Source organism: Lycium barbarum, chromosome 2 (assembly GCF_019175385.1).
Source record: "Lycium barbarum isolate Lr01 chromosome 2, ASM1917538v2, whole genome shotgun sequence".
NCBI lineage: Eukaryota > Viridiplantae > Streptophyta > Magnoliopsida > Solanales > Solanaceae > Lycium > Lycium barbarum.
Genome location: NC_083338.1, coordinates 18,640,650 through 18,667,603, shown reverse-complemented (window position 1 = coordinate 18,667,603; position 26,954 = coordinate 18,640,650). Strand labels below are relative to the sequence as shown.

Genomic DNA, 26,954 nt, shown 5'->3' with positions numbered 1-26,954 from the left:
TTGACAAAAAAGTTGGAAGAAGATTAGGCAACGATATCCATGCCATAGTAGTCATGGTTTTCTCATCAATCTTAAAGTTTGAATAATCTATTAAAGGTCTCATCTGATAAGAGAATCTATCCTTCGACTTGAGCCAAAAAGCACTCTTGGATGAAATAGTAATGAAATCTTCCAATCTAGTACATCATATTAAAACGTGCTTGTTTCTGAAAAATCCAACCTGACACTTTCCTTTAGCCCCACATTGAATTGGAATGATGCTCTGGCCACCCATATAACAATTTACTAACTATTGCATATTGTAGATTCTCTGTCACTTCCATTCTAGCAACTTCACTTGATGTCCATTTTAAGTAAGGAATCCATCTACGTATGTAATCTTCTTCAAGTGAACGGGATCACACTCATGCATGGAAAAAACATCTGGATCAATCAAAGTATTGGCATATGAAGTGGTAGGGATAATAGAAGGAAGCGGGTGAGTAGGGTTATTAGCGGGGAGTGTCACTGATAGTAGAGGTTGGAAGTTGGATGATAATGAGATATCCAAAGGCTGGCCAACCACCGTTGACGGCTGGCCAGTAGGTGGCGCCACCATGTAACTATTTTAAGGTTAGGGTTTGCATGGGGAGGAGAGAGAAGAGTTGGATTAGGGGTTTTTTGCTTGTGGCTTCCCCGGGGATAGCTAAGATAACTGTTTTAGAGTGATAATCTAGAATCGCATAATGCAGGGACAACCAACTTATGCCCAAGATTACATCAAAGTCTACCACGTCTAGGATCATTAAATCCTCCCAAGTACTATACCCCATAAATGTAACAGCGCAAGAACGGTAGACTCTATCTACCACCACCGAATCCCCAACAAGCGCTGCTCCTCTACCTCCACCTCTACCTCTGGCTACTACCGCGCGTGTTCTCACCATCTACGAGAGCATGAAGGATAGTCAGATAACAATTTGAATCATCCAGATACCAATTGGAATCAAGTCGCACGAAAGAAAGAAAGGAAGGGAGTTTTCCTAGTGTCCGGTAGCCTCCCAAAGATAAGTACAGACATCTCCGTACCAATCCGCAAGACTCTACTAGACATGTCCTTGTAAGACGAGATCGATGAAATAAATGCTCTGATACCAACTCTGTCACGATCCAACCCGCAATAACTGGCACCCACACTAACTACTAGTGGGCGACGCTTAACCATCTACTCATTCAAAGTCCATTTTTACTTAGTCAATTCATTCAGTTCACAATAAATTAAACGCAAGATTAATCAAAAGTAGTCATGCCATAAAGTAATAATGTAAATGCGGAAGTCCAAACTAATAAAACTGCAAAATCCAAAAGTCACCGTACAAGGACTCTAATCCAAAACATGTCTAAGTAAATCATACTGTCTGAAATAAATAAACATCAATGTCTGGAATGGAAATAGACATTAGATAAAGGAAGATCTTTGGGCGGCCTAGCACGGATAGGAGCTCACCTTCAATCTGTCAGCAAATGTCCTCAAGCTAAATATGAGGTCGAGTAGCAGTCTCTGGATCACAACCTGCACTCAAAATAATGCAGCAAGGTAGTATCAGTACAAGCACTATGTACCGGTAGATATCATAGGCCGACTAAGATTAGTATCATACATGAATCATAAAATCAATAAAATAGATAGACCAGCCAACAACACATAATCAGATTGCCCACACCAAGTCAATCAATGATATTAACCAAACAAGTCCACCAGTGATATTATCAATCAAGTCCACCAATGATATTAACAATCAAGTCAATGGAAACAAGGAATGGAATAAACTTCGCCACAACATTCTCACTTACTCAGTCACTGATCACTCGTGTACATACATGCTAATTGGTGTCTTTTCCCAATAGCTATGACCTGCAGGGGACCCATGATGTCCATGTACCCTCGCTCCGAAATCTCACCTCGGATCACGACCCTTTAACTTAGGCCACATCCTCACCCCCTTTCTAATGCGCCTTTTCACATATACATATATATATATATATATATATATATATATATATATATATATATATTGTCACATCACTTTTAATGAGAGATTATCAAGTAGTATCTCATTTTTATCAAGAAGATCATATTAACTTCTCATCAAAATTGTCATCAAATTATGGATCACAACACATCGAATAATGGCCTTAAGCCCACATTATCACTCAAACGATAGCACATAGGAATTCCAACCAGACATTATGCCTGAAGACTAGGCATGCTTTCTCTTATCAATCTCATAACACATTTAATCAACTAATCAAAGCCTAACTCAAGTAAACCATAACTTACTCAACTGCAGAGCTGGAACAATGCGAATCACTCCACTATAGCCTTTCCCTTCCGTAATGCCTCAGAACGCTCAAAGTCTAGCAATTAAGATGCTAAACAAGTCACAAACACTCTAGTCAATAATATCAATTCAATGAACACCCTTCCATTTTACCCCCTTCTAATGGGCGAAAGCTTTCTATGCATAAATCATCCTCACATTGGCCTTAGCAACCATAAACTATCTTTCATGACCTAACATACGGGCCGTGCGGGCACCTACCATATTATTACTTAGCAGGGGAACCCTTACCAACCAACCAAATATCCAACGCCTTGTTATTATCAGACATACAATTAATATACATAATTAAAAATGAAACTTCATAAGAACTCGATTATTATTACAAGTAAACTAAAAGATTCCCTGGATCTAGTCTAGACAGGTACAAGAGCTCCTATTACACAAGGGTAAATAAAATAAATGACACAACTTATACCTGGAATGAGATGAGCCAGGCTGTAGAAAGATATCCAGTAATCCACAAGGAGAAACTTCAACTTATAACCTGCAATAAATTTACACCCAAAAAGGATATAGCAGGAGTAGTATCAATACACCATACGTAGGTCGACTAAGATTAGTTCATCATAGGTCGACTAAGATTAGTTCACAAAACACAATATAAGATTAACAAGATAAACAGATATGTCAACGTACGCCATCAGGACTCCCAATATAGATAGTTACCCCTATACAAACTCAACTCTCTAACTCCTAGTTATCTCAATTCTCTTATTTCCACAGTATTACCAGTCATTCGACTAGTCAAGTGTAGTTCTAGTTTGTATCTCCTTTTAGGGCCAAATGGTTATGTCTTATCGCATTGTTACACTAACATCTACTTCTTGATTATTAGCCTTAGAGCTTTCAATTCGGTTCACTCGCTAGAGTATGATGCATCCACGGAACATACTCACCACACTTCCATCAACACTAAAACTCTCTAAATCTATCAGACTAAATGCAGAACTCTGAAACATAACAATGGTTCTTATGCCAACACCTTCATAAAGGATTCAAACCCTTCAGACAGTACAACACAATTATAGGAGATGCACAATGTAATGGAATAGAATGGTAGCATATAAGTATGAGGATATGAAGGTATATAATGCAATGCAATGCGGTGCAATGACCAAATACACACTGTACATACATGCTAATTGGTGTCATTGCCTAGTAGTCATGACCTGTAGGGGACCCATGGAGTCCATGTACCCTCGTTCCAGATTCACTCCTCGGACCCGAGCTCACAACTAGGCCACATCCTCACCCCCGGTCAAATGTGCCTGTTCATATATGTATATATATCTATTCTTTGTATCCCTTCCAATGATTTATTATCAAGTAGTACCGCATATTCACCCAACTCGGCCATAAACACAGGATAGCACAACAGATGCTTACTCAAACTTTTCGCTCCATGCTTTGTTCTATAATCACACTCAATTATATGCAACGATGCTAATGAATAAATCAATGTTATAAAATATGTTCTTGGCGGCATACACTATTGTGCCTTCATTTCAACTCACCCAATGCAACCATTTTTATTGACACGAATGTACAGCCGTAATGAATATTATATATTTACTTGACAGTCAATGAGGAAATTACATATACATAGGAATAATTACTCTAAACTATGGGATAGCCCTTTATTAACAATGACAAATAATCATCTCCTATTCGCAACGCATAAACATCAATAATTGTAGAACTTCGTACCCAATTATATACTCATTATTATCCTGGTTATTATATACACATAAAATTTTGTTAAATTGTGAACATATCTATCCAAACTTCGTGTCCGAAGACCTAATCAAGCATTCTCCTGTCAATTCTATACGTATATGCGATTCGATTCACTAATCAAAGTCTATGTCAAGTAAACCGCAACCTACCTCGATGACGAACAACTATTCAAACTTCCATGAAATAATCGCCATGGGGCTTACCATTTAAGATCATAGGCCTAGATTGAGCACGCGTTCTTGAAGTAATAAATAACGACCGGTCGGGTCATTACTCCAGATACCAATTAAACCATCGTTCATTCCCGAATCGTGTGGGATGGAGTAAAGGTCACGCTCCTAGCCCCTACATCCTAGGGGAAGGATTTGGGTTATCTTCGCAAAAAAGGAAAATTACAACGCTTGTAGAAAATGCACAGCCCACTACAGCGGCCAGCTGACCGCTATAGCGATACCGCCGCAGCGGTCACTCCACCGCTGTAGCGGTACGCTTGTAGTTTTAAAGGGTGGGGTGATTTAGCTCACCCCTCATTCCTCTCCCCTTATACCCCATGACCGAAAAACTTACCCCCTACCATGAATTTTTGTCCCTTTAGTCATCTCTCTAGAACTCTCATCCCCCTCCCCACTCCCCTTTTAAATACATTACCCTTACCATTTCTCATTATACTACTCAAATACTAAGGGAAATGAAGGATTTCTCTATCATCCAAGGGTTACCTCTCGGAGAAAAAGCCTATAGATCTCTAACTATTTCAAGGTATATACGCCCTCTCATCATCCTACAACCTGATTTTGGACTTTTATTTCAAAATTTCCATGCATAAGTTGCTAGATTAGAGCAAAAGTTTGGTCCTTTAAACAAGCGTTTTTTTATTTCTTGGGGGAACGAGTTCCTGTGTTATGGAAGGTTATTTCGTCGTTCACACTGTCCTAGCATCACTTTATACTAAAGATCTGTTTAAAATGGAGTAGTTCATGTTGGGATGGGGTTGTTTGGTAGAGGTGCAATTTTTGATGATTTTGCTCAGAATTTTAGTGCTCATGGTAGTTAAAATAGGATGTTATAGGTTGTAAAAGTCCTGCGTGCTATCATATTACTTGATCCTTGCCAAAAATGTTGAAACTATGGTGAAATTTGGGTTTTCTAAAAGTTGGGTCAGAGGGTTTTCTCGCTGAAGAAGACAGGTCTGCTGCAGTAGACCCCCATTCGCTACAGCGATCCTGCTGCAGTGCTCAGGGTGTCGCTAGCGCGTACAACCAACTTTGGAAGATGTCCGCTCCCTATAGCGAACCTGCTACAGCGATGAAAGCAACACCATGGTGGAGCATTGACCGCTGTGGCAGTCCCTTTGCCGCTATGGAGGCTTCGTTGCAGTAGTCATTCTACCGCCGTAGCGAAGCTGCCTGAGGCAGAAACTCATGAACCAAAAAAGATGGGTTTTTAACTTAATCATGTATGTCTTACCACTGTCTAATCCTTGTGCCACATTATTCTAACTTAATCTTCCCTTTACAGGCTAACTCTCTCATTTTGATATAGCGAATCCACAAAAAAAAAAATCAACAACAACAACCATCACCCACTGCCCCCGGCTATGTTAGGTTTTCTTCACATGCTTGCAAGAGGCTTTACATGGAGTTGCAGGCCAAGGGTCTGCTCCATGGCGGGCCTTTGTAGAAGAGCTGGCCTCGAAATTCTATCAGCTCCTGCATCACATGGGTTGGGGTCTATTGGTTGAGGAGCCGGTAAATATTAATTGTAAATGGGTCAGGAAGTTCTATCCCATGCTCCCTACTATTGATTGGACTACTCCAGAACCTGAGATCACTATCAGAGGGGTCAATATAAAGGTTGGTGCTGAGGCGATCAATACTTTTCATGGTCTGCCCAACCCTTCACAAGCTATGTTTAGGGACAAGGACCATGAGGGGAACGATCCATGGTTGATGAAGACGTTGGTGAAAGAGTCCAAGAGGAAGAAGATTACATAGGGTGTTACCCGATCTGCCATCAAGAGCCGTTATTTTACCCCAGAGGCTCGGAGGTGGCTGAACCTCATTGCCCGACGGGTTCTCTTTTCGAGCAATACTACTGATGTCACTTACCCCCAGGCCCTTGTGGTTGCTTGCATTTTGGATAGCGAGCCCGTGAATGTGGGGATGTTGGTGATTGAGGAGTGGCAGAATTTTATGGCCAAGGCTAGCCCGAGCTTGATGTTTGCCTCCCTGATTACCCACCTATGCCAAAGAGCGGGGGGTGCCCTTATAGCCTAGCAATCGTAATGTCGAGTGTGATGTCCTTTTTGACCCATTGAATGTTAAGGGAGCACAGGGTCGGGGCAAGAGAAAGAAGATTTAACTCGGATGGTGATGAGGCCAGCGAGGGCCAAGAGGACGGCGACGGGAGTGGTTATTCACAAGCCTCGGGTACCTTGGAGTGCATGGAGGTAGATATGGCGACGGTAAAGAAGGTCATGATAGAGTTTGTACGGCCTTCCATGGAGGTCGAGTCGTCTAGTGCTACCGCTAGTCCTGGTTATTTCACTCCTGATGAGATGAAAGGTTATCTAGATGATCAGAATAAGATGAGGGATGCTGTGGATGCCTTGCAAGGCACCTTTGGATCTTTGTCCTAGGCCCACGTGGATCTTTGAGAGAACATAGATTGGGAGAAGAAGAAGAACCGGGCTAGGGACAAGTTGTTCGTGAGGATGTGGAAGGGCGTCAAAAGCCTTTTGAAGACCCTAGTCCCGAAGGAGAAGCACCCCAAGGTGACCACTTTAGATGTCCCACAGTTCTCCATCCTGAGTGTGCCCGGGCTTGGCAGCGAGGACTCTACCGACTCAGATGATGAAGGTGATGAGGTGACCAGCAAAAGAGTGGCTTAGAGATTCCCCTCCCCCCCCCCCCCCCCAAATTTCAGCTTGGTTATCATTTGCCCGTGCAGTGCTTGTTGTTAAGAAAATTTACTGCTTTAATTTGTTTGGGATGTTTGGATAATTTCTTTGTTGTTTTTGGTGCGGGTGCGCCGGTTTAAGGGCACTCGTGAGACGATTACCCTAGTCGGGCGAATGTTTCTATGGAGGTTTTTGCTTTGAAATTGGTTTTTTCTTGAATTTTGTTGATAAATGAGCAGGTTGGGGAAACATGGAACGGGGGGGACGACCACTAGTTTGAGGGGTCGCTGCGGCGGTGACTCGACCGCGGCAGCGAGAGAGCTATAGAGGACTGTAGCAAAGATGAAGAAACTTTTGGGTCCACTATAGCGGACGATGAGCTGCCATGGAGAGCCCTTGTAGTGGTCCCTACACCACTGCAGTGGAGCTACAGTGTCAATGGGCGAATTTTTGGCGCCTGCCAACTCAGGTCACGCAGCGGCTCGTTCGTTTACTTAGCGCATACAAACACGAATTTTGTCCAAAAAGTACAAACGCACTTTCGACCTACTAGCCTTCGCAAAATAAATTCACAGATTATAACACTTAATACTAACAACGGAAATTCCATTTGTTCACACAATTAACATGCATCCTTGTAACATCCTGTAAATCCAAGTTAGGTGTGAATGTATGAAAATCAGTATTAAGTTGACATTTTATCCATATGAATCCATTCGGGATGAATTCGGGTGATAAACAACCATTTTGAAGTCAAACCAAAAAGTGGAGTTCTTAAGGGCTTCTAAATTCATCTAAATCTGAGATAGTCTGCACTTATGTCCAGTTTTACGGTGTTTGCGTTGGGAATTTGAGAAAACTCAACGCATGAAAATTGTAGGTCTTTGAAATACCTTTCCAGCGGTATATTATGGAGGTCAAACAGACATATGTACAAAAGGTTGTGGCCATTTTACTGAAAAGTGGCAGAGCAGTCTAGAAAATACGACCCATATTATGAAATACAGACCGTATTTAGTGGCCGTGTAATTTACGACCCATAACAGTACATATTCATCTATATCTGTCCAAATCATTATTTTTCTTTCCTTCAAGCCCTAGAACAGTCGTCTACCCTCTCCCATCATCAAGAACACCAAGGTAAGCCTATTCTAAACCTCCTAAGTCAAATCTAACATGTATCCATGGATTCTAATCAAGAATTCATCATTCTTAACCTAGGTTTTTCAAGAAAACCCAATTAAAGGGGCTCAAGACTAAGCGTTAAAGACTAAGGCATTGGGATTTCTTCAAAAAAGGTAGACCCCTCACACTTTGATGGATTATATGGAATTTTTATTATGTTTTAGAAATTGAATGGTCGATAGTATCATGAAATAGGATTGATTTAGATGCACTCTATTAAAGACAAAACCCTAGTGTCTTTGTTGTAGAATTCCCTCTAACCAGTCAGATTTAATTGGCGTTCCCGCTCATTTAATTGTTGGATCAAGCCCAAATTTTAAATGAGTGGTTACCACATATAGGTCTTGAATTTTAACGGTGTAGATCTGATTTTGATGTCCATAGCAGTGCGTTTTGAGCTATGAATAGTAGCTACGAAATTGATAAAAACTTGTAAATCTTAGTTGTGCAATCTTCAAATTGGATGTAGAGTGACTCTTTGAAGTGCAGAGGTTAATTTTGGATTATATGAGCGGTATTTAAGGTATGTCTCTTTCAAAAATCCTTTTTGACTATGAAGGTGATTTGTATGTCTCTTTTGAAAACCTAATTTGGGATGTATGCCTTCTTTCAAAAAGTTCTTTATTGAATAAAAAGGTGAACTTTTCATACTTCAACACCCTATTTCATGCTTTGATTTTGGTTGGTGTGCGTGAGGGGACAAGCCCATATTAAACCTTGATTGTATTATATTTTATACATGTATGCGTAATTCTAATGTTTTTCCTCTACAAGAAATGATAAATAATGATGGCTAAGGGTTGGTAATGATGTTTTCATATTGAACTATGACATTGAAATCTTGGTTAAAGAAGTGTAAACGTTTTCATGACATTCTTTGAAATGGTTTGTCTTTACGATTTGGCATAACGAACTTTAATGCCAATTGATGGTGTGACCACTTTGAGACAAATTGTGAATCGGCTTCTATGCTATGAACTTTATTGTTGTGTTTGGCCTAGCTACTCGAGAGGAAGGGTCCACTATGGATCCTAGTGTAGTAATTTCCTAGCCATTCGGGAGGAAGAGTGGCAGCTACCGGGTTCACTACCCGGAGTGCGGTTTATGCTTAGCTATTCGCGAGGAAGGATAGGCACCGAGAATTACATATTCCGGTGTGGTGCGCTGTGTTTAGGGAACCTCTATGGTCATCCCTTCAATGTGATTGATTCTTGGGCCTGTATTGGCATGTGTGATATTCTTATTCTCTCATGGAACTGTTGTTGACAGTCATGATCAATTTGAAAGGCATAATTGAAAGTTGTAACTTGACAAAAGGCTCTATAATCGGTTTTGATAATTCTTATTCAGATGCACAAGCTGAATAACTGTCTTTATATTGATTTCACATGGGTTTGATAACTGATTTCTTTAAGTATTATTGTACTCTATTTTTGTATTACTTGTTGTCCCCGAGGCACTCACTGAGTACGAAGTACTCAAGCATACCATTGTTATTTTTTATGGTATGTTAGGTAATGGAGAAGAGCAGGTTCTTGATACATCAGGCGCTTAGGAAGGACTTGATGTCGCTGCTGACTTGGTGAGCCCACATGTTCATTCGTGGGACACCCTCATTATATTTATTCATTATTTTAGCATTTTAGCGGGCTGCGTCCTGATATGTTAGACAATCATTCTTTATCTTAGAAGCTCTATAGTATACATTCTTGTGCGTAGTTGTCGAGTTGTTTAACTCTTGGGCACGTGATGCGTTTTATTAAGTTTTATAATATTAAAGATTTCCGCTAATTTAATTCATATCTCATGATTCGTTTGAATTTATTTTATAAACTATTAGAGGTGATTGTTGAACCTGGCGGGTTCAAGTGTTATTATTGCATCTTTCAAGTTCTTCCGATATTGTTCATGACGTCGAATGTCAGTCACGTCTAGGGTGGGTTTCGAGGCGTGACAAGCTTGCTATCAGAGCCCAGGCTTATACGTGTCCTAGTATGTCTTTATGTATGTGGAACTGTGTCTAGTAGAGTCTTCTTCAAGCAAACTGGCTACCTGTATGGATGAATGGCTACCAGGACATTTTAGGTGTTTCTCATTCTTCTTGATTCTAGATTGTGTTATAGATCGTGAACTTCCTTTTGGATCATCCTGGCGTGTTCGTTACTCGTGCTTTATGGAAATGAGATGCTAACCAAGTGAATAATGGTATTACGTTGTGCACATTATTGTGATGTGTAATTTGATGGATGGTACAGAGTCATTGAAATTGTAGTGTAGGATTTTTGTATATATGGTCGTTGTAAGATTTGGTTGTTGATAAATTGGGGCAGGTATAGAAACCAATGTAGTCCTTGTTACAAGGAAAACTCTGTCGAAATCTTGTTAGGTTGAAAGGAATAATTAGGGTGTGATATGTTTCAAGTGCTGGTGGTTAGGATAAAGGGAACAATTAAGGGTCTCTTGTAGTGAATTAAGAATCATCGTACATTAAGGTTATATTCTTATTGGGTTAAAAGATCTATAATGCTTAGTGGAAGAACTTTATTTTAGGATTGAAACTCGAAAACAACCGCTTGTGGAATAATGATTTAAGAAGATGATGTAGGTTATTTAGGCTTTAATTTGGTATTCTCGATTTTGGCATGAGGTGAGTTAGGCTTGAACCATGTGTTGTTGAATTAGCCTCCTTGTCGGAGTATATTGTCTAGATTGATATATTGTGCGCTTCCTAGTCAAAGCATATATGTGTTGAACCTTTTTGAGTATCTAACTCTTGGGAAAGTGAGATGAAGGTAGAGAACCCCTTATTCGTGTTGAGACTTGAGTGTTCTAGTCGTTAGAATCCCTGTAAGCACTATGTTGTTCTTATTTCGGTGTAGATGTGTTTTTATCTTTCCGAGGTCATTTAGTACAAAGAAAGCTCTTTTTCATGATTTGGCTCGTACGGAGGTGGTTGGAGTCTCAGATGTTGTGGTCATATGTATTCTCACTATTTGTTCTCTTGATGCGTAGTCGTTGATTGATCTAGGTTCGAAATCCTTCTTATGTGACTTCGTACTTTACCTTTGATTTAGGTAGGGAACCCGAACAATTGTTGGCACCCTTTTTCTATGAATACCCCTGCTAATGCCCTTGTTATCACTTATAGAATATATAAATACTGTGTTGTTGTAGTTAAGGGTCATGAGATTACTTTTGACGTGTTTGAATTAGAAATTGTAAACTTTGATGTGATTTTTGGGGATATACTAGTTTTCTGAGTGTTATTAAACTCTAGATTGTCAATCAAAAATAGTTAGGCTTGAATTTGCTGATGGATTTGTTATAGATTGAAAAAGTGATATTGCTAAAACCTCGAGGTAGACTTATGTCCTATCTTAAGACTTGTGGGATGAACTCGAAGGGGGCATAGGTCTATCTAGCTGTTGTAGTGTCACTCAAGCTATGTTGGCTTCATTTATTCCCTACTACATATATGTCTTGAACCTTTTGACTGTGTATTCCCTGTGAAAGTTTAGATTAGAGGTATAAATCCCTAGTCCATGTGTTAAGGCTTGAATGATGTATTCATTATGTGGTTAGTCGTATGTTATCTCTGAGAATGATCCTATTTAATAAAGAACTCTAGAAATTCTGAAATTTGAGGTTTAGTGAAAAATCGTAAGCCATGACTTTATTTTGGGGACGAATGATTCTAAGGGAGGGATAACGTAACATCCTGTAAATTCGAGTTAGGTGTGAATGTATGAAAACCAGTATTAAGTTGATATTTTATCCATATGAATCCATTCGGGATGAATTCGGGTGATAAATAACCGTTTTGAAGTCAAACCAAAAAGTTGAGTTCTTAAGGGCTTCTATATTCGTCTAAATCCGAGACGGTCTGCACTTATAGCCAGTTTTAGGGTATGTCCGTTGGGAATTTGAGAAAACTCAAAACACGACAGTTGTAGGACATTGAAATACCTTTCCAATGGTATATTATGGAGGTCAACAGACATATTTACTAAAAGTTATGGTCATTTTACTGAAGAGTGGCAGAGCAGTCTAGAAAATACGACCCATATTATGAAATACGGACCGTATTTAGTGGCCGTTTAATTTATGATCCAGAACAGTATATATTCGTCCATATCTGTCCAAATTATTATTTTTCTTTCCTTCAAGCCTAAGAACGACCTCCTACCCTCTCCCAGCATCAAAAACACCAACGTAAGCCTATTCTAAGCCTCCTAAGTCAAATCTAACATGTATCCATGGATTCTAATCAAGAAATCATCATTCTTAACTTAGAGTTTTCAAGAAAATCCAATTAAAGGGGCTCAAGACTAAGCGTTCAAGACTAAGGCATTGGGATTTCTTCAAAAAAGGTAGACCCGTCACACTTTGATGGATTATATGGAATTTTTATTTTGTTTTAGACATTGAATGGTTGATAGAATCACCAAATAGGATTGATTTAGATGCACTCTATTAAAGACAAAACCCTAGTATCTTTGTTGTAGAATTCCCTCCAACCAGTCAGATTTAATTGGCGTTTCCCGCTTATTTAACCGTTGGATCAAGCCCAAATTTTAACTAAGTGGTTAGCACATATAGGTCTTGCATTTGAGCGGTGGAGATCTGATTTGGAGGTCCATAGCAGTGCGTTTTGAGCTATGAACAGTAGCTACGAAATTGATAAAAACTTTTAAATTTTAGTTGCGCAATCTTCAAATTGGATGTAGAGTGACTCTTTAAAGTGCAGAGGTAAATTTTGGAATACATGAGCGGTATTTAATGTTTGTCTCTTTTAAAAATGCTTTTTGACTATGAAGGTGATTTGTATGTCTCTTTTAAAAATCCTTTTTGACTATGAAGGTGATTTGTATGTCTCTTTTAAAAAAAACAATTTACTATGAAGGTGATTTGCATGTCTCTTTTGAAAACATTATTTGGGATGTATGTCTTCTTTCCAAAAGTTCTTTATTGAATAAAAAGATGAACTTTTCATACTTCAAAACCCTATTTCATGCTTTGATTTTGGTTGGTGTGCGTGAGGGGACAAGCCCATGTTAAACCTTAATTGTATTATATTTTATACATGTATATGTAATTCTAAATGTTTTTCCTCTATAAGAGATGATCAATAATGATGGCTAAGGGTTGGTAATGAGGTTTTCATGTTGAACTATGACATTGAAATCTTCGTTAAAGAAGTGTAAACGTTTTCAAGACATTCTTTGAAATGGTTTATCTTTATGATTTGACATAACGAATTTTAATGTTAATTGATGGTGTGACCACTTTGAGACAAATTGTGAATCGGCTTCTATGCTATGAACTTTATTGTTGTGTTTGGCCTAGCTACTCGGGAGGAAGGGTTGCCACTATGGATCCTAGTGTGGTAATTGCCTAGCCATTCTGGAGGAAGAGTGGCCACAACCGGGTTCGCTACCTGGAGTGCGGTTTATGCCTAGCTATTCGAGAGGAAGGATAGCCACCAAGAATTACATATTCCAGTATGGTATGCTGTGTTTAGGGAACCTCTATGGTCATCCCTTCAATGTGATTTATTTTTGGGCTTGTATTAACATGTGTGATATTCGTATTCTCTCATGGAACGCTTGTTGACAATCATGATCAATTTGAAAGGCATAATTGAATGTTGTAACTTGACAAAAGACTCTATAACCGGTTTTGATAATTCTTATTGACATACACAAGCTGAATAATTGTTTTTATATTGATTTCACATGGGTTTCAGAACTGATTTCTTTAAGTATTATTGTACACTATTTTTGTATTACTTGTTGTCCCCGAGGCACTCACTGAGTACGAAGTACTCAGGCATACCATTGTTATTTTTTATGGTATGTTAGGTAACGGAGAAGAGCAGGTTCCTGGTACTTCAGGCGCTTAGGAAGGACTTGTTGTCGCTGCTCACTTAATGAGCCCACATGTTCATTCGTGGGACACTCCCATTATATTTATTCATTATTTTAGCATTTTAGTGGGTTGCGTCCCGATATGTTAGACAATCATTCTTTATCTTAGAAGCTCCATAGTATACATTCTTGTGGGTAGTTGTCGATTTGTTTAACTCTTGGGCACGTGATGCATTTGATTAAGTTTTATAATATTAAAGACTTCCGCTAATTTAATTCATATCTCATGATTCATTTGAATTTATTTTATAAACTGTTGGAGGTGATTATTGAACCCAGCGGGTTCAAGTGTTATTATTGCATCTTTTAGGTTCTTCCGATTTTGTTCATGGCATCGGATGCCGGTCATGTCTAGGGTGGATTTTGGGGTGTGACAATACTACTCATAGAAGGTCCTCCTTGAGTCATTATAATAAGATACCAATTGGAATCGACAGATACCAATTAGCCCGTCAAGATACCAATTTGAATCGCCCAGATACTAGTTAGATTCAACTAAGAGATAGAGTATTGGAAGTAACACGATAGAATGAACAAAGGGTAAACTTCTAGATGTCCTATAGCCTCTTGCGGATGGGTACGGAAGTCATCATACATTCCACATGACTCTACTAGACATTTTCTCTTGTACTTGGGAGACCAGTATCCTGGCTCTGATACCAACTATCACTACCATATTATTACTTAGTAGGTGCCCGCATGGCCCGTAATTTGGGTCATGGTTCAAGTTATCTCCTACAAGAAATTTCTACAGTTAAGCTACCATCTTTATGAAACCCTAAGTCTCAGTTCACTTAGTTCATGTCTTTAACGGTTCAATTCTTGATTAGAAAGTGATAACCCAAGCCTTTAAATGATAATCACACCATAATATTCATAACCCACCAACTATTAAAGGTCTATTAAGTTCTAGGGTTATAAGTCTCAATTCACCATTGTAGACCCATTAGAATGATGATAATCTTAGAGTTATTCCGTAATGAAGGAAGGAAGGGTTGAGACTTACTCTTAAGAAAATTCTTGCACTAGCCTTAGAATTTCGCCGTAGCTGCTCCTTGGAAATTGTGTTGGAGTTTTCTGAATATAGAATTCGGACTAAGTGTTTAAAAACCAGGAATTTTGTCCCCATCGATAGCCGCGACGGTCGTTCTGTCCACTGCAGCAGTCTCGCTATAGGGGCAAGGGCCCGCTATAGCAGACCTCCACTAAATGATCACTTCTGTTGTGGCGAGCATGGACCCGCCATAGTGCAAACACTGCAGTTGTCCAGTGCCCGCCATACTAGGCACACCCCTTCTCCTCCCCTATCGCTACCCCGGGCTCGCTACAGCAGAACTTTGTCTGCCACAGCGACAACCCAAATAGGGTGATCTTAGATTTTCCATAACGACTAGAAGGGTCGTTACATTTTTCCTAGCTATTCGGGAGGAAGGACAGCCATCGAGGGTGACAACCCTAATGTGATGCTGCTATACTGTTTTAGTGAGCCTTTATGGTCATCCCTTCATATCATTGACTTGGCCTGTATTGGCATTATTTTTAGTGTTCGTGAGTGAATTGATGTTGATCTTAAGTACGTAAATGGATGATTTAATCTTGATAAATGGCATAATGGATTGTACATGATTTAACTCTCTCTTGGACACGTTAGCATATTTGCATGCTCAGAATATGTCGATGGGCAGGGAAATTCAAAGACTTGCTAGTCTTGGGGTCCGACTCGATGAAACAGAAAATGGGGAGTTAGTGGGAATTACGCAAGTGCGATCCGATATTATGGAGAGAATTAAGTCCAAGCAATATGAAGATGGACTTCTGGTAAAGTTGCAAGATGGAGCGGAGAAGGGTGAGTACACTTCATTCACCCTTGGTACCGATGACGATGTTCTACAATTGCAAGGACGCTTATGCGTCCCTGATGTCAGTGGCCTCTGGTAAGAATTGATGGTGGAAGCGCATAGTTCCAAGTATTATGTGCATCCGGGATCCACCAAGATGTATAAGGATTTGAAACAACACGATTGGTGGAAGAGCATGTAGGTAGATATCTCTAACTTTGTAGCTAAGTGTTTGAACTGTCAGCAGGTGAAGGCCAAACATCAAAGACTTAGTAGTTTGGCTCATAATATTGAGATTCCCCAATGGAAGTGGGAGATGATAAACATGGACTTTGTTGGGGGTTTACCTCGCATAAGGACCAAGTTCGATTCTTTTTTGGTGATCATGGATAGACTCACCAAGTCTGCTCATTTCCTTCCTGTGAAGACAACGGATACTGTGGCACATTATGCTAATTTATATTTGAAAAATATCGTTAAATTACATGGGATTCCTACATCTATCATATCTGAAAGAGGTACTAAATTCACTGCTCATTTCTCAAAGTCGTTCTAAGAAGGTTTGGGAACTCGAGTGAGCTTGAGCACTGCCTTTCATCCTCAGACGGACAGGCAAGCAGAGAGAACTATACAAACTCTGGAAGACATTTGTGAGCTTGTGTAATTGATTTTGTAGGTGATTGGGATGAACATGTACCTCTTGTGGAATTCGAGTACAACAATAGTTATCAAGCAGCTATCTAGATGGCTCCTTATGAAGCACTTTATGGGAGGCATTGTAGATCTCCAATTGTGGTTTGAACCTTCTGAACTAGAACTATTAGGTCCCGACTCAGTTCACGAAGCAATAGAGAAGGTGAACCTCATTGTGCAATGACTCAAGACAGCTCAGAGTCGACATAAGTCTTACACAAACATGACGTCTCATGAGCTAGAGTTTTTTGTTGGTGACAAGATATCCTTGAAAGTGTCACCGATGAAGGGAGTAATGCGGTTTGGTAGAAAGGGCAAGCTTAGTCCTCATTCATTGGCCCTTATGAGATTGTTAGGAGAATTGGGAAGGTGGCTTATGAGTTGACGTTACCATCTGAGATGGCCATGGTGCATCTTATGTTTCACATTTTGATGTTGAGGTTGTATAGACCTGATCCTTCTCATGTCTTGACTCATAGAGAGATTGTAATCAACGAAGGGTTGCCTTGTGAAGAAGAACCAGTGCAGATCTTTGATCAATAACTTAGGAAGTTGAGAACAAAAGATGTAGCTTTAGTTAAAGTCCTGGGATGAAACAACATTACCGAAGAAGTGACTTGGGAAGCGGAGGAGGACATGAAGAATAGATACCCTCACTTGTTCCCTATTCCAGATATGTGTTGACTATTCAGGTTGTCGAATGCTTGTGATGGTTTAGACTAGAAGTGTAAATCCCTCATTTTATGTATATAGGCTTGGTTGGGGTAGTTCTAAGGAGTCCCCGTGTGGACTATATGGTTATTGTTGGGGTATTAACTGAGTTTGGTTGACACAACTTGAGGCTTAGTGAATATCTTAGGCTATGACTTTCATTCTGGGATGAATGATCCTGGGGGGGGGGGCGGAGGGGGGATAATGCAGCACTCCATAAATCTGAGTTAGGTGTGAATGTATTAAATGAGAAGTAATGTGACATTTTAGGCATATGAAGTCATATGAAAATGATTTTGGGTGGAAATAGTTGATTTAAGATCAAGACCAAGTAGAGAAGTTCGTAAGAGTTCTTTAACTCATCTTAGTTTTGGTAGATCTTACTTGTAGGCTAGTTTGGTGAAAATCCGTTGAGAATTTGGGAAAACTTCCTCTAATATAAGTTTTATATCTATGAAATAGTTTTCCAATGGCATAAAGTGGAGTTCAAATAGATTTGTGAGCAAAACGGTATGCCCGTTTTACTGAAGCCTATTAGGGACGCCTTCTGGAATACAACTGCTAACTCAGAATGCGACGCCGCATACTCAGAATGTGACGTCGCATATAGGTCGCATTTTGACTAAATTTTGAGATGCTTCGGGAGTGAATTTTAACCCAGAATATGGCCAGTATGCGACCGCAAACTCAGATGCAACCGCATACTCATTGTAGCATACTCAGCCCGATTTTTGTTTTTGTATAAGAACGTGATTTTCTTGAAATTTCCAAACCCACTTCATTCTTGGCCAACTTTTTAAGGATAAAAGACCCTAGAACTTCTCCATACATTACAAGGTGAGTCCCCAATCATCTTATGATTAAACTATATCAAATTAATAAGAATTAACATTAGTTCATCTTTCAAAAATCCTAGATTCTTGAAACCCAAGAAAGAGAAGAAGAAGAAGAAGAAGAAGAAAGGGACGTTTGGAGATGCTGAGATTCCTTCAAAAAGGTATGATCCTTGACTTTTCTAATGTAACTGAAAGGGTTTGGACTAGTGTAAGTTATCCTATGTGATTAGAATCCATGAATGATTCATGAAGTTTTCAACAGCACGTTCTTGACATGAAAAACCCTAGTTTTCGAAATTCCAAGAAAAACTTCAAGAAACGATTAACTTCTAATCTTTCTAATCTAAAATCAATTGTACAGTGATTGTTGAACCTTAGAAATCTGTTTGGTAGCATTATAGCGGGAATTAACACATGTCTCTTTTGAAAGCCTTCTTTGGATGTATGTCTTTTTTTCAAACGTACTTTTCAACCTTTAAAGGAAATGCTTTCTTTGCAAGGTTTCATGTGCGTGAGGGACAAGCCCTCATGGAACCTTATGTGTCTAAGATAATATATATGTATACGTGATTTCCTTATCAAATGCTATTGAAACTTATTTACAAAGCTTGATGTTTGAACATGAATTACCCATGAGGGATGGCTTAAACTTGATTTCGGAAAGCTTGAATATTTCATGTCTTTTTCCCTGTGAACAAATTGTGTTGAAATTGAGACTTAATAGATGTGAACATAGTTCTAAACTCATAACTGATTTGATGTACCCTACTAACGGGATGATGAACATAACCTATAATGAGTGATTCGGCTTCCATGCTATGATTGTGTTTCCTATTTTTCCTTGATTCTATTGATTGTGTTTGGCCTATCTACTTAGGAGGAAGGGTAGTCACTACGGATCCTAGTGTGTTTTCCTTTCCATCCGGGAGGAAGAGTGGCCATCAAGGGTTCATAACTCCGATGTGGGTTTGACTAGCTATTCAGGAGGAAGGATAGTCATCGAGGGTAACAACCCCCATGTGGTACTTCTTTGCTGTTATAGGGAACTTAATGGTCATCCCTTCGTTTCATTGACTTGGCCAGCATTGGAATTATTGTTATTGTTTGTGAGTGACTTGATGTTGATCTTATGTTCAAAAATGAAGGATTTAATCTTGATAAATGGCATAATGGATTGAAAGTCATTTAACTCTCTCTGAATGGTTTCTCTAAGCTTGGTGAACGGTTTTATGTCTAGATTTTGAACTGCTTTGCCTACATTTTTCACTGCTTTATATTATATTATATTATTTTACATTGTTTATTGTCATGGAGGCACTCACTGAATATCTAGTACTAGGGCATACCGTTGTTGTTTTTAATGGTGTGTCAGGTAACGTAGAAGAGCAGGTTTGTGATACGCCTACCACTTAGGTGAACTTGCTGGTTTCGAGACAATTCGGTGAGCCCACGTGATTGTTCGTGTCGCACCATTCAATCTTTACTTTTCATGATTTAATTTCCGGGCTGCGTCCTAATAATTTAGACATTTATTCATTATCCTAGAAGCTCCATAGACAGTTGTTAGATTGTGGGTAGTGTAACGGTTCACATTTTCGCGGGCGGAGTTAGCGCTCCAAAAAGCTACTTCAAACTCGTTGGTGCTCTTTTGGACTTTGTTTTAAAAAAATCGCCACCTAATTTTTAGGAAATTAGAAAAACCAATTTTGAAAGGTTTATTCATATACAGTGAAAAAAACCTTTGCAATCTAAAGTTCTAGGTAACGGTTCTGGTGATCCCCTAAGGAAGGTGTTGGGCACCCTAATATTAAGGATCCGTACTATACTGTTGACCTTCGAATTTCAATGTATGAGTATTTGCATGAACTGTTTATTTAACATCATTTCCCGCATTTATAAAGTAAGTCATTTGCATATCATTTATTTTCTAGAAATGAATTGAGTATATCCCCTTTATATATAGGGTATTTAGGTTCAGATATATAATATCCGAATTATAAAAAGTTTCCTTTGATGTATAAGGATAGTGTTTATTATAAAAGATATGAAGATTTTTTTACATTTAAATGATAAATATAAGTATGTTCCGTTCATGTTCAACTCATACATGGCTAGGATCAATCCATTTAATACGTTTCAGAACGCCTTGTTAGACTTAGTTTACAAATGCGTTGTTTTTTGCAAATACTAGTGATTACAAATTGGCATTTATTATCAATGGGCCGAACAGACTTGTAAAAAATGGATTTTAGGATGAAATTGTATCACTAAAAATTTCGTTTTCTGGGCTCAGCTCAGTTTCCATTTTATTTTATTTTTGAATTTTGGTTGGACTTGGCCCCAAAACATTTTCCTTTTACTATTAAAACATGGTCCGCAGTTTACAAGCCAAAACTCATTAGTTCTCTTCAATTACTTGGGTCTTGGCCCAAAACATTTCTTTTAATATTTTAGAAATCTATACATAGTATATTTTTGAAGGGAAAACTGGTCTGGTTTTGCATGTTTATATTTGTCCGTTCTCAAAATGATATTTAAAAGAAACGATTTTCTTTCCGTTTTGTCTTGAAAATTTATTTACACTAAGCAAGCTTAGAAAATTCATTTTTTTGGAGACCTAAAGTCGACTAAACAGCATAAGTACCGTTATCCTAAGTCGACTAGTTCAAATAATAAAGATTCCAATATATGTGTCTGAGTTTTTTAACACTTTGTGCAAAATACAAGTATACAACAAAATTGCACTTTAAAGAAAGCAAAATAAACAAATGACAATAAAAGGGAGGGAAGGCTAGGGGCGTACCAAGCCCCTTGTTGGCCATTTTCACTCATGGCAGGGCCTTCTATGCATACAATATTTGCTTCCATTTTTATTCTTCTTCGGACTCGATTTATATTGAAAGAATTCGCCGGTTGGGCCTTTGGCCCAACAAGTTAACTGGTCTCGGCTCAAAGTGGCCATGCAGTGAGGAGGATGGGAAAAAAAAGAGGGACCTAGTTAGTTTATAATTTTTTGTACTTCACTCATATAAATATAAATGTATAATGCACACATATATATGCATATAGAATAATCAGGAACAATGTGAATATATAACATTGGGCCTCTACAGCCCAAGGCTAAGTACTGGAGATAAAATAGCTGAGCCCTCTTTCTTTTGTCTTAAGGTTTTTAGGTTTGCCTCTACCTTGCAAAACTTGCACTGGGCCAGGTCGATTCTAAAGCTGTAGTTGAACACTAAGCTTGCAATTGAAACTGAATGAGATTCTCCTCCTTTTAGACACAATATATCCTAGATATACACATTAAGTCGTATATCATGTCTACACCAGGTGTATATTAGATGTATACTCTCCCTTTTCTAAGGACCTAAGGTATACTCCTTATGTATATTCATCCCTAAATAGGTTCTAAGGCTCTTATCTCAATTGATTGGCGAAATCTTGCCCTTTGCACCAGACATGAATCCTAACCTGCACAAAGACCATACTTAGACATAGACCATTCAAACAAACACTCCAAACCAGATAAGTCATAAAGTCCTACGTGGACACCAATACCCAAATTCTAGCATGTACGGTATAGTAGTCGATTTAATTCAGACTCGAGGATAAATTCAAAACTCAAAGTGATGCAGGCATGGGAGGATCATTTATCTCACCCAACATATCAGACACAAAATGGGGCGCTATGAGAAACAGTAACATATTGATTAGAAAATGAGACACACCGGAAATGAGACTCATGGCACAAGTAAACAGGCATTGCAGATGAAGAACTAAAACTTTTCTGTGTCTAGGTTATTGTATACAAGACATGGTATCATGTAGAGATAGTAGTGCTATTTAGACAAGCAAACGCGACATGGACAAGAAAAATTATAAACAAGTATAGGGGCATGGAAAGGGTAAGTATTACATCTTTTAAGGTCCAGTTGAGCTTTAACATAAGGACGACAATATGTGGCAAGGATATGTAAGATTCATGCGGGAATTATAAACTCAGAAAAAAAAAAAGGGAAGGGGTTCAAAGAAAAGACAAACATGCTTCGTTGGCTGAGTTCTTGCAGAAAAGGATCTCATGTCCCTAATGACTTTTAATGATTCAATATTTAACATCCTAGTTTCATATCTATGTTAAGCCTTCCTTTTGTGCCTAAATTAAACACATATGCACACTTAAACTCCTTATTTAATCAAACCATCAATCATTCCTAAATGTATACTTAACTCTAATCTGGGGTCTCTTTTGGTCCAGTAATAGAATCCATGTGATCCTAAGGTCCTTTACAATGAGCATACAAGCCCACAGGTCGTAGATGTGCCATGTTTCCCTTTATATGAAGGAAAGGTGTTATGAACCAAGCTAGGCTTGGTTCTCCCTTATTCCTTTCTCTAGGGCACTTTTTAAAAAGGCTCATCTCAGGTCATGTGGTCTTAACTCACTTTCAGTCCCTTGTGATCATGTGGAAATTTGTTTCTCAAACTATTCACAGCCAAGAATTCAATCCAAAAAGTTTCAAATACATGCACATATAAACATACATGATCATTTAAGTTAGGGTCATAACCATTTCTCAACCTCCTCAAGGTTTCATTGAGTTATTCAAAGTCATAGCATGGGTCAGCTTGCCATAGGCAGGTTACTCAGGTCCTTTTAACTTCACAGAATCATCACAAATAGGTCTAAACTCCCTACAAGTCATGCCTTGTCATAAGATCTATTCAACCCAGTCCCAGAGATGCACACAACTAGATTAGCAAGCAATGGTAATTCAGCACATAGGGAGGGTATTCTCAGAGATGCAGAAAGGCAAACAGTCAAGTAGTGATTCTAACCATATAAGCAAATACTTAGAATTCAAATCAGAAGTACAAAACAACTCAAGAATGGACATAGCAGGAACGTTTCCCCTTTGAGCATTGTACTGATTCGTTTCAGAGAAGAGCCTTGGAAGAGTTTTGTAACTTAAGGCCAACATTTAGAAATAATGGCTTAGCTCACATTCCTTTTACAAATCCTAGCATATAACAATCTTACATACTAACTAGAGCTAATGCCAATCCATACATATATGTACACTCAAGACTTGCAGGAAAATGGATTACAGAAGCATATCATGTAAGCAATCAGATAAACAATCTTGGATCAATCTTAATTCCTAGTAATGATTCCTCAAATGTTTAATCTAAGCCAATCTGTTAAGAAAATATTATAGCATAGTTAGGTTCTGAAAATCAAAGACTCAATTAGTATCACAAGAAAGCAAGTTCTAAGATGCAAGTTGCAGATGCACAAATTAAAGAGAACAGGGTGCACATGATCATAAGAAAAAGTAGGTGACAAACATTAAGGTTATTACTCAATCTCTCAATGATTTTGACTTGGATCAGCATTGGTTTTACCTCTGCACAAACCCTTCATAGAAATAGACAACATTTATACAAATTTAAACAAGCCTAGATGACTCTATATTCCCTTTTATGGCTGTAACTTTTGTCAATACACAACACTAAATTAATGACAGATAATTGACTCAGGTGAGGCTAGACTCATTTACCCATTGATCCAGACTTAAGTCATTAAATTTCGGGTCATATGCCAAGACTCTAAGTGGCGATAGGACTGTACAGCACTCAAGGTTCATTTGAGAGTTCAGACACCATCAATATCACGCTACCCAGTTGAGCTGATGTTCAGTCACTATGATCCCCTTCTATACAAAGAAAACCTTACTAAATGACTAGCTAAGCATCATATTAAGCATGAGTTGAGGATTTTATACTATTCTTCTCACAAATACGAGTTAATTACTAACTAATTATTACATTAAGCACCAATCATTTCACTCTATTATCCCACCAAATACCATATTAACAACTAGCTAAACATTTTACTAAACAGAAGCTACGCATACATTAACTAAACATAAACTAAAAAAGGGAAGGAAATGATAAAGGCTTACCTTTTTGGTGAGCAGCCGTGAACAAGAATGAAGTTGGAGCCTTTGTGCTTCCAATTCACCAATCATTTCACTCTATTATCCCACCAAATACCATATTAACAACTAGCTAAACATTTTACTAAACAGAAGCTACGCATACATTAACTAAACATAAACTAAAAAAGGGAAGGAAATGATAAAGGCTTACCTTTTTGGTGAGCAGCCGTGAACAAGAATGAAGTTGGAGCCTTTGTGCTTCCAATTCACAAACTCAACCACACAAAATACAAAACACGGAAAAGAAATAAAGTCTTAGAACTGGAAAGACTCAAACCCTTTAGTTAAAGTCTAAAGTAATATTAATGAAGCCTAAATTTCGAGCAAAACTCAAAGTTCAAGCCTCTTAAGGTTGTAAAAACTTGTTTAAATGGTGAGGGATGGGGTTCTATTTATAGAATCCCAAAATTTGTCTCAAATCCTATAATACCAATGTGGGACTTGAGCAATTTTCACAAGTCTTCACTTGTTTCAACTTTGAACGAACATGCTTAAAAAGGAAACTATGATTAACGGCTCGATTTGAGCCAGCCACTCGGCATACTCACATTCAATGGAAAAAACAAAGAAAAAAGGATAAATCGAAGGGGATTGTACCTTTCATGAGATGTTTGGACGAATTTTGGTGGAGAAAATCGTGAAAACGATGAAGCCATAAATGTTTCATCCTTTTCTCTGCCATAGCCGCGCCTCACACGCCTAATACGATCATAGGCACGCCTATACCGACGATAGGACAAGAAGAGAGAAGGAGGGGTAGGGTGGCGAGGCTAGGGTTATGAAACCTTAGCCGCAATTGACAAAAGTCTGATTTGTGAATGGAAGGAGTATATATACTTAGGCTATTGGGCCAGGTCTGGTCCATTTGGATTGGGCTCGGTCATATATAAAAAAATGAAAGAGGCCCTTCTTGACATATATATACACAACAATGTGTATATATACGTATACATAGTGTATATATATGTATGCAGGGCCAAATACACAGTCCACTAAATGGTCAAAGCTAAAACATCAATTGTTAACCATGATACTTTAATCATGATCGAATTAGGACGTAATTAACCTGTTAATTTATTTGAAATACAGTAAATTATGAAAATGCGCTTAATTTTGTAGAACACAACCTTAATTGCTTTAATCCCTTTGGTCATTTCAATTATGGTCACATTTGGCCTAATTGGCCGATCTAAAGTTAATTTATAAAAAAAAAGGCCTTAATAAACTTGAGCCAATGAAGTTGGCTATTTCAATTGAGGTTATTAAGAGGATTTTTTTTTTTTTGCAAAAATGACCCTGATTGCCTCAACCATGAATTGATTGATTCAGTTGTGGCCATAATGTAAACAATTAACCAATTTTGCAATAATGACCCTCTAATTGATTAACCTGATTAAATACTAAAAACAAATTATTAATTTCAACAAATTATGCAAACACATGAAATTGGAGATTAAGGGGTAAAATGGTCAACTCTTTTAAATACTTAAATTCCTTGGATTAAAGGGAATAAAACATGTGCCAATTTGACTTTTTGGCAATTTAAATAATTAAATAAATGATTATTCAAAATTATTTTGCTCTTGATTAATTCTAACAAATATTTCATAAATGTCATAAAATGTACCAATTAATTCCTAAATAACATGTAATATCATAAAATCATTTTATCAATTCAAAGGAGTAAATAATCCAATTATTTTTTTTTTGGAAAATCATTTTGACCTTTTAGGAATGCGTGAATCATTTTGTTTGTCATGCAAGGACCCTGAGTAATTAAAATAAATTACGGAAGGTCAAAAATTAGGTGTCAACAACTGTCCCTTCGGTGTTCGGGGATGGCAGGACCATCCCTAAGCAACAAAATTTGACTAACCCTAATTGTTGACTGACTTGACTCATCTTACCCTTCAATTTCATGCAATTCACATATGCGGCCGGACCCTGGCTTCTGGGTTTACTATATATCTCAGGCTATACGAAAATTCAGGCCACTTGTAGTTCGACTCACTGGAGAAGAGTATGTCCATTATATGGGAATACCTTCGGATTTTCCCAGTGTATATCCGACTGGTCGCGATTTTTAATAACAAAAAATAAAATAGACAGAATGTGGCTAAGTCTGAGATTGGATGGCTTTCAAGTCCTGGCCAGAGAACTTGACTCTCATGGGCACTCTATCTTGATCGACTGCGTAAGAAAAAGTTTCACGTTTGCTCTGCAATTCGCCTAGATCTAGTTCAGCAAGCTAGCTCCTTTTTGGAGGCTTTGCACCTGCATCGGAAATTTGACAATATTGCAGATATTCTCATGATATTTGTATGAAACCCTATTGGTAATTTGTATGAATGACCCTCTCGGCAGTTTGTATGAATGGCTCTCTCGGTAGTTTGTATGAATGGCCCTCTTGGCAACAGGTGAGTAAATGTGCAAAGGCCCTCTCGGCAGTTTCTATGAATGGCCCTCTCAGCAATAGGAAAGTAAATATGCAATAGCCCTCTCGACAGTTTTTATAAATGGCCCTCTTAGCAACAGAAAAGTAAACATGCAGTGACCCTCTCGGTAGTTTGTATGAATGGCCCTTTCGGCAACAGGAAAGTAAATGTGTAATAGCCCTCTCGACAACAGGAAAGTAAATGTGTAATAGCCCTCTCGACAACAGGAAAGTAAACGTGTAATTGCCCTCTCGACACTTTGTATGAATAGCTCTCTCGGCAACAGGAAAGTAAACATGCAATGGCC

At 38.4% G+C, this 26,954-nt stretch overlaps 1 protein-coding gene across 4 annotated transcripts; it reads right to left on the bottom strand.

The window, feature by feature from the left end:
* Positions 1–1,486: 1,486 nt before the first annotated feature.
* Positions 1,487–25,002, bottom strand: LOC132626295 (uncharacterized). Of its 4 annotated transcripts, XR_009577227.1 has the most exons (5): positions 24,810–25,002; positions 24,364–24,425; positions 24,177–24,248; positions 2,800–2,868; positions 1,487–1,552 (listed from the first exon to the last, which is right to left on the bottom strand). XR_009577227.1 is itself a non-coding variant. In XM_060341112.1 (4 exons), exons 1-4 carry the CDS (start codon positions 24,892–24,894, stop codon positions 23,395–23,397), a joined length of 234 nt encoding a protein of 77 aa, XP_060197095.1. In that variant the 5' UTR covers positions 24,895–25,002; the 3' UTR covers positions 20,875–23,394. The 4 variants fall into 4 exon arrangements, 3 of the variants coding, with proteins under 3 accessions (XP_060197095.1, XP_060197094.1, XP_060197093.1); XM_060341112.1 differs by lacking the exons at positions 1,487–1,552; positions 2,800–2,868 and adding an exon at positions 20,875–23,409; XM_060341111.1 differs by lacking the exons at positions 1,487–1,552; positions 2,800–2,868 and adding an exon at positions 20,875–21,684.
* Positions 25,003–26,954: the final 1,952 nt, after the last annotated feature.